The 8,886-nt window shown below is 49.0% G+C and overlaps 1 protein-coding gene across 1 annotated transcript in view; it reads right to left on the bottom strand.

The window, feature by feature from the left end:
• Positions 1–394: 394 nt before the first annotated feature.
• The window catches only part of stx1b (syntaxin 1B), a 48,221-nt gene continuing 39,729 nt past the window's right edge, over positions 395–8,886 (bottom strand). The window contains exons 7-10 of the mRNA XM_082530636.1: positions 8,709–8,782; positions 7,404–7,541; positions 7,197–7,307; positions 395–7,043 (exon numbers count right to left, since the gene is read on the bottom strand). Coding sequence (XP_082386762.1) covers positions 6,963–7,043; positions 7,197–7,307; positions 7,404–7,541; positions 8,709–8,782 — 404 coding nt within the window. The 3' untranslated portion in view covers positions 395–6,962. The remainder of the gene's footprint in view (positions 7,044–7,196; positions 7,308–7,403; positions 7,542–8,708; positions 8,783–8,886) is intronic.

The following is an 8,886-nucleotide window of genomic DNA, read 5'->3' as shown; positions in this document are numbered from 1 at the left end:
GTTGTCATCTTAAAGATCCATGAAGAGAGAGAGAGAGAGAGAGAGAGAGAGAGAGGAGGGGGAGAGCGAGAGAGGGCGGAGGGGGCAGGAGAGAGGAGGGAGTGGGCAAGGGGTGAGGAGGTGGGGGGAATACTGGCACGTCACATGAACTAAACAGAACAGCCAACAGCAGTACAAGAGAGGGGGGAGGACGGGGGAGGCGGGGGCTGGAGGGGGCAGGGTCGGGGGGGAATGTTTTCTTTCTGGAGGGGGGAGAGGGTTGGGGTGGTGAGGTGGAGTGGGGGGGGGGACAGATCGCTTTTACATTACGCTACGCACACATACACACACAAAAAAAACGGGACACAAGTTGCATTTCCGGTCAAAGTTGCGCGCGGCGCCCCTGTCCTCTCTCTTATTCAGCGCTTTGCTTTTTTCTGACCTCAGGGCTCCGCCTCCACCTGCCGTCCCCCTCCCCCGAGATAGCTTTGTTCCTCACTCATCCCACGCCCTAAAAATCAGGTGGGGTTCACACTTCTGCTGTCGCAATTACGGCGTCTGAAGTTCCCGTGCCATGGCCAACGCCTCTGCATGATAAAGACAAGCCCTTGTTTCTCTGAATATTGCACGCTTCGTCAGGTTAGGCCTGTGTGAGGCTAGAGAGCGGGCCTGAAACCAGGTGGTGGCCGTGGCGTGGAGGTGACGCTGAGCCGTCACACCAGGTGAAACCACAGGAAGTGGACCGCTTCACCTGCGTGTCGTCTGGAGCTGAGACCTCCTCCAGGAACTCGTGAGGACTAAACGATGGAAAAGCCACGCAGAAGGAAGACTGTGGCGGCAGACCGAAGGTCATCTAACCATCTGAGACGACGATTCTTCTACTAAGATGGACGACTCCATTAACGTGCCGAGTCTCGGTTCTGACGGGCGTAAGCAACCTGGCACCGTGACACCAAGCCACTTTCGCCAGTCAGATTGTTTACAGTGCAGCAGGATGATATTGGATATGGCTAAGTGCTGGCAGGTTGAGTCTGTTCTTTTAGACCTAGGCTCAGGCTAAACTCTGGGGAAGCAGTCAGGTAAAGAGGCGGAGCTTTCGGTGTGTCGTTTGGCGAGCTTGCTTCAGCTGAGATTGAACAGGACGGCGAGAGAGGGAGAGTTTAAAACTGCTAACTTGGCTTCCAAAGTGACGTGCAGGTGTGGCCTGGAAAGCCCTGAAGGCGGGCTTAATTTTCCTAATATGGAGGGAAGCACTTTCATCAGAGGAGCCAGTGGGTGGAGCCTCTGGACCTGGGGTAACAGATGGAGGCGTGGCTGCATTTGTGCCGCAAAAACCTGTGTGGTGTTTTCATTCGCTCCTTCAGAAAGAAACTAAGAGACACGGGCACTCAAAGGGACGGCGGCACCGCTCAGCGGGCGTCCTGCTACTAAAAACACCGCCGTGCCTTCTCCATCCACAGGTGGGCGCAGACACAGCTTCTGAACTGAGCGTGTGCAGACGCGACAATAGGAAGCCAAGTTTCTCCTAGTCTCTGCTGTCGCAACTCAGCTGCACGGTACAAACAGAGGGGGCGCCACAGCAAGGGCGGGCGAAAGAGGCGAAAGAGGACAGAGGCCGGCCTACGTGCAGACTTTGACGGGAATAGATATCTCAGTAGATTTATACATAGACATGCAAGTCATTTTTTCTCTCTTTGAAGTTATTTACAATAATTACATAACACAAAGAATCCAGTTTCAGTTTGACAAAATTGCGAGCATTCAATATTCAATATGACTACTATTATTATGATAACATAACTCCTTTGTACTTCTTTAAATCATTGCTATTATAGAATCGTCATCACCTCCATTTTTAAAGTTGATTCGATCACGTTGTCTCCCTCCGGGTTTTTGCAAATGTTTACTGCATCTTTATTTGTCTGTTTGGTAATAATCATAGTAATAACAACAGTAATAATGAGGATAACGATGTTATTTCAGTGTCTTTCCTACTTGTTATGGCAGGGGTGATTGTGGGCGTGGTCTGTCTCTATTGCCCCTCCCCTAACCCCTCCCACCCCTCCCACTAGAGAACATAAACACTGTTTAAAGTGAATACTGTCGGAGAGCAACGGGACGAGCGCGAGCGCCAAATAAAGAACACTGAACATGTTTGTGATGTCATCACCCAGAGCGGGGCGCCGAGCACGTTTTGGTTTTTCACAATAGTTTCAGGAAGACAAAAATCAGCGTGGAGGCGGCTTAACTGCGCCACAGCGGAGGAGCGACGAAGCGGCAAAGACAGACGCCGCTGTGCTCACGAGTCAGCGTGCAGAAATAACCGCAGAGCGCTGGAACGCGACCCCCAAGTCAGGGTCGGCCCACACCGCATTACTCCCACACGGGCTAACGGCTAACGGCGAGTCAGGCTATGGCGTCTTGCGTGTCGCGCTCAAACTCTCTTCACGTGATTTTTTCCAGCGTTGTGCGCCCGCTCTGTCAGAAATGGAAACAACAGAAAGGCTGAACGGCGGCGAACATCCAGATGTGACTCAGATTTATGTTTGTTTGTATTTTTGTTGCGTACACATGTGATGTCACACGACTGCAGTCGGCCTCTCGCACAGGAAGAATGCTCGCTGGAGGATCTGAGATCAACCTTTGACCAAATCTGCTGATGTTTAACTTTCTCTCTCCGGCTGTTCGGAGGTATGTGGGGGGCGTGGCCTGTAACCCTGCAGAGGAGCGTTGATCCTGCAGCGTGAAGACGCAAACCAACTGGGACTCACTTCACGGATGTGTCATGTTTTCAGTTCGGACTCTGAAGGTGGAGGGAGAGAGGCGGGTCGGTCTGATTGATGGCAGTGGAGGGGGTGGGGCTTTTCTATTTGTATATTTATTCTCTGTTTGTAAACTCGACTCGCGTTGTGCTCTTTGAGATTAGCGGCGAACATTTGGAGGGGAGGGCGGAAATGCTTTGGTCTGAATCGAATCAACGCCACGGCGGTAACAGTGATCATGGCGTCTGCAAGCTTCTCTCCTCGCTTCTGTCGCAATCTAAAAAAAAAAAAAGTGGAATTTTGAAACCTGCTGCAACCCGCCCACCTGCGATTGGACGCTTCGCACACTGAAACACACTCGTGCTGCTTCAACACGCACACGCACACACACAAATGCAACAGTGGAAGCGAACACGCAGACATCGGGAGGTGACGGAGGCGTCCGAACCCGGCGGGAGGGCTGGAGTTCGTGGGATGGGAATTTAACCTTTCACATTTATTTAAACATCACACCGGTCTCTGAAGAAAACATCGTAAAAATGACGCGTCACAAACGAAAGTAACTGTGAAGTGTTTCCATAGAAACCAAACGGGGTCTGATTGGCGGTAAAGTGCACGACGTGAAGGGTGAGGCGGGGAGGTGGGGTACAAAAAACACCATCATGCAAACTCCACAACGCTTTTGCATGCCTTTTTTATTACCATTATTATAAGTAGTACACACAGTGGGATGGGCGGGGTCTGCAGGGCGAAGGGAGGGGGCAGACTCCGACCCTCTGCGCCATCTTTTTGTACAACCAAACATCTACAGCACGACAGGAAGAGACGAGAGGACGGGGCGGGCAGACGTGCCGACGACCATTTGAACCTTCACTTAGCCGAATCTCCAACTGTTGCCTGCGTGGGTTTCGTGAGGTTTTGTCCATGTTTTCGAGAGGATGGCGGCGGGACCCGACAAGTGACCGCCACGCAGGAGCGGGAACTTTACAGAAAACAAACACTCACACATGGCAAAATCAGTGTCAACAAGCTGGCTGGTGCTATGACGGCATCCTCGCATCCACCACAATCACCAACCCGAGACTGCCGCGACGACTGCGACGCCGCCTGGACAACCGTCAACCGCTCAAACGAACAAAGAACGATGAACGAAGCAGCCAATGGGGACGTGGGTTTAGGTTCTCTAAATGTCCGAGGGAGTCGTGAGACATGTAAACGCAGGTAAAACAAGCACACTGGTTCATATTGAATTGACAGCTCTACATGTGAAAACACCTAAAACCAGAATGGAACGAATGGGCAGAGAGAAAAGTGCGAGATCGACCTACATCTACAGACACGGCACATGACCACACATCTGCTGGGCTCTTTGGAGGAGTCGGGGCGGGGACGGTGCCTGCGAAGCTTTGGTGAACGCGCGTTATGTTTTGGTTTTGGGAAGCCAAGAATGAAACAAAGCCTAACAATCGTCTACACGGCACCACAGACATCTAAAGCTAATGCTAGCTACTGTGATGGGTAAGAAAACACGTTTTCCACAAAACAACATCCGCTTTCCAACGCTCGAGCTGGCTGAGGAGGACACACGACTGTCAAACGAAAGCTAATGTCAGCTTCCTGTCGGCAGGTCTCTACAGAGCAAGGAAGCAAAAAACAGCTTTGACTTGTTATGAAAGGCGGCATGTTCTGTTTTTTAAAGCCCTGTCTCTGAAAAGCTTCAAATAATACATTTCTCAGGAAACATGAAACAAAAACTATAAGTCAGGGACGTCGGAAACCCGATCAGGGTCCAGCTAAAAGATCCAGAGCAGAACAGGTGAAACCAGAGAAGACGCCGTCAAACAAAACTAATCGTGAGCACTGAGCAGGAGGGGACCGTGAGGTTTTAAGGTGGTATTTGGTCGTCCAGCGAGGCCTCAACAGAAGCAGGTGAACCTCCGTATCACAGAGCCTGAGCGTAGACGACCCTTCCTCTTCAACGCCGCGGTCCTACATGTTAGCGCAGGCGGTGGCGCGATCTTCAACACAGCACGCAGTCCTGAGATAGGCTGTTTGCTGCGTCACATTTCTATTTTAATCAGCAGTCGCTGTAAGGAGTGACAGTCCTGCAGACGTTCAGCTAACCGCTAATGCAACAAATTCTACTCCACATTTTCAGCTGCCTTTGTCCTGATGCCAGTCTGGACAGAAACGTCTTTAATGTTTAAAAAAGGAAGAAAACTGATGACCCATCTGTAACGAGCAGCTTCTACATAATCTACACGAAACACAAGCTAACGCTACAGCATGCTATAAGCGACGCAGTCACTGGTTCGATATGTAACACGGGGAATTCGCGAGTTAGGGGCGAGTGTCCAGTGTGTCTGCATGAAAAGTTAAACATGGAGTTCATGCATGAGCTGCTGCTGCATTTAATGTACCGCGGAATTTGGAAATCAGCACTGGGAATGACATCCGAGCCATCAACGTTCCCGCAGGTTTGCTTTACTGCTTTTCCACAGAGAACGTAAAAGCAGACGAAGGCGTTCAGAACTGATTTGAACTCATGAACAACGTTATATTAATCAGAAACTTCCCAGGTTAATGAAACTGGAAATTCCAAGTTCCCGGTTGCAATTGAATGCAGCATATGTTGGGAATTTATATGAATGTATGCGTGTCACATGTTCCACCTTCCACAGAGAAAATCCACCAATAGGAACACCTTCTGCTGGTCAGTAGCACCTGTGCAACTCATGCGCTCACACAGCGTGGATGAAAAATCGCACACACACACGCACGCACACTCGGGGCTGCAGGTAGGATCTGGGCGAATGCTTTAAAACGTACAGACTAAACATTAACAGCTAAATCGTGTCAGGCCGATACGTCACGGGACGCGTCACACGCACCAAAACAGCAGCACCACGGAAACAACGAAGCAACAAACGTTCCCCATCAAGAAACGGGAAAGCAACGATATCACCGCGACACTCAGGTAACCAGGGCAACCAGCGCTTCTTAGTGTTGTAGTTACATTTGTTTTTCTTCTTTACTTTTTAATGCGTTCTCTTCATTTTTTAGGATCTTCCGGAAGAACAGCTGTGACAGCTTCGAGATGACGACCGCGGACCTGATCAGATCACCGAAATGCCCAATCCTCATTGGCTGTCCCAGTGACGGGGAGGCGTGGTTTTCTAAACTGCATAGACTGACTCTTGCTCGTCCGAACCCTCCTTCCCCATCGTTCACCTGTCAGTCAAACGTCACGGTCTTTTCTGCCGCCGGCCAATCAAATTCAGCCTGACAACCAGAGGCCCTCCCCGGCTCTTTGGTTGGATAGGTGTGACGAAAAGGGGAGGTTCTTGCCGCGGACACTCCTCCCTCCCCCGAACTCAGAGGGAAGCGTGTCACGGTCAACGTCCTTGATGCGTCCTAAATAACGTGTGGCAGGCCGGGCTTCGCCAGGTTAAGCTAATTTCATTGGCTGACTGAGGTGAACGCCAGGAGTGAGCAACCAATGAGAGGTGGTCTAAAGAGGCAGCGGTGAAACCCCTCCTAGCAACAAGGGGGCGGAGCGTGTTCTGCCAAAGCCGGAGGGTGCTCGTTCTGCAGGCTGACATTCCGGAACCTTCGGCTGCTTGTTCCCGTCTGCGCTCTGGAACAGAAAGTATTCCAGGGCGCAGCTCAGGAACGCTCCAGGGTTCCAGAATGTGATAGAAACATGTTCTCTCTCTTTTTTTTTGGGCTTTTATTTTGTTATCTGAGCTCGTTCCCAGCAGCCGTCACTGTCCTCGGAGACTCCGGAAAAACGAAAGAAACTTTTAAAAAATAAGAAAAGAGGCAAAACAAGCAAACAAACAAGTAAATGCCATATTATAGGTCATCAGTTTTTACAGGTAGCTAACCCACGTGTTGCTTCATGTTCAATACATTTACATGTACATCTGTAATAAATAGGTTTATCTGTACCCTCTTTTGTATATGTAGTGTAGTCAGTCAGCTATGATGTCATGGTGTTTTCTCGTGGTTTTTTCTTGTTTTTTGAACCCCACCCGAACCCGTGGTGTTTCCTCTTATCTGTGATTGGGTCGTTATCTCTTCCTAGCTGATTGGTTATCTGTCTTGCATTTGTGTTTCAAGTTTTTGTGTCGTCGTTGGTGTTTCTTTTCTCTGCTGGCTGTCGGTCGGACGGTCGGTCAGTCGGTGTTCGGTCGTCACGGCAGCAGGTGGCGGAGCGCGTTACATGCCCAGCGTGCCACCGATGGACGACGCCAGGACCACGCCGAGGATGACACAGCAGATGATGATCATGATCTTCTTCTGCGGGGCGACGACAGAAAACAGAGCGGTGGTTAAAGATGTCAAAAGTCTTAACACCTGGATGTAGCGTCCAGCAGGGGGCAACTCTGAGCGCACAAAATTACACATCATCTCGCTCATAACACAAATGGGGGCTCATCCGGGATTCCTTACCTTGCGAGCCTGGCTCTGGTATTTGACGGCCTTCTTGGTGTCGGAGACGGCTCGCTCCACGTAGTCGACGGAGTGCTCCACGTTGTACTCGATTCTGTCAATCATCTCGCCCTAAAAAAACACACGGGAGGCAGAATTTAACTTGAACCGCCCCATGGCAGCCCTTTGACGGGCTGCATGAATTTCCTGTTGCATCACGGGACGCACCTGGCTCTCGACCAGCATGGCCATGTCGACGAACATGTCGTGCAGCTCACGGATGCTGTTTTCCAGCTTGATGATCTCAGTGTGCCGGGTCTCGATCTCGTTCAGGGCCTGCTTCGTCATCTGAGAGTCCATTTTGATCTGCGAGGCAGGTTCACACAGGTCACAACTCTGAGCAGCGATGGAGTAATTGTGATTTTTTCCACCACTCTGATTTGCTTGTTCTTTTGTTTGTTTTTAATTTTCTCTCCATATTTATTGTCATCAGATTTTTTATATCAGTGAAGTCGTACAAATGAAGTCAAGAATCGAAGATCTTCTACTCTTCTCATGTTTTCATTTATAGAAGTTATTAAACTGGTTCTATTTAGAAAAAAATGCATAAATGTTTTTAAAGATTAAATTAAATTAAAATTACATTTTATATTAATTTCAATACAATTAAAAATCTCTTGACAATATTTCAAATCAATCTTTCAAATTAAAATCATATCAACCATTTTTTGTGAAAAAATTGAGCATAAAGTATTTTTCAGCTGCTTTTCGATGGATAAGTAAAACTAATAGGATCTTCCTTTCAGATGGTTTTATTGTGGAAAAAGTGCAACTATGTGAAATATTTTTAGACTCTCTTTTGGTTCTTCTTGAGGGAAACTCTAAACTTTGATTCAAATTAAACCTTTTCAGTGCTAAAGTCTGTGCCTGCTGAATTCCTGAAAGGCTTTTAATTTGAAATTTTTGAGCTGTACTGAAGTATGTCAACTTGCAGTTAAATAGAAAGCAGAGCTGAAGTACCTTGGGAGGGTGAAAGCAGTTTAAATCTTTCGATTTAATTCATACTAAATGAAAGATTTTAGCAGTTAAACCTTCTAACAGCACATGCTGGATACAGCTGTGACCTCTGACCTCCAGTCCTTTCAGAATGACTTACCTTTTTGCTGTAACCGAACAACTGCTGTCAGTCTGTTTCTTCCTGAGCTCCTCTGGTGTCCCAGTCACTATACTGTGACGTCACAACCAGACGAGCTCAGTGCTGATTGGCAGCTCAGTGTTCAGTTACAGTCACCAGCAAACATGGGAGCTTTTAATTTGAAGGAGCAGGAATAGCATGACACAACTCCTTCAAATTAAAAACCTCTGCAGCTCCCATCTTACCCCTCCCCCTCCGTCCCCTTTCTGTCATGTGACAGTGGCCGTGTTCGCTTGATGTCTCAGCGCACCTCGTGGCCGTTCTGCATCCCAGACACTTGCCGGGATGCAGAACGGCACAGGTAACGTAAGCCGGGTGGGCTCAGGTGCGTTGCTTACATCATCAGTGAAGATGGCCAGCTTGCCACTCTCCAACATGTCCTCGAGCTCCTCGTTGGTAGTGGTTCTTCCAGCTGCAGAGAGAGAACACAGAGCAACACAGTTAGAGTCGCACAGCATCGCAGCGAGAAAACGACGAATCAGGAAAAGAAGCTGACAGAAAATGAGGTTTTGCTAA

Source organism: Aulonocara stuartgranti, assembly GCF_965226115.1.
Source record: "Aulonocara stuartgranti genome assembly, chromosome: 4".
Taxonomy (NCBI): Eukaryota; Metazoa; Chordata; class Actinopteri; order Cichliformes; family Cichlidae; genus Aulonocara; species Aulonocara stuartgranti.
The sequence above is the reverse complement of the archived record's forward strand: the minus strand, read 5'-3'. Positions and strand labels throughout refer to the sequence as shown.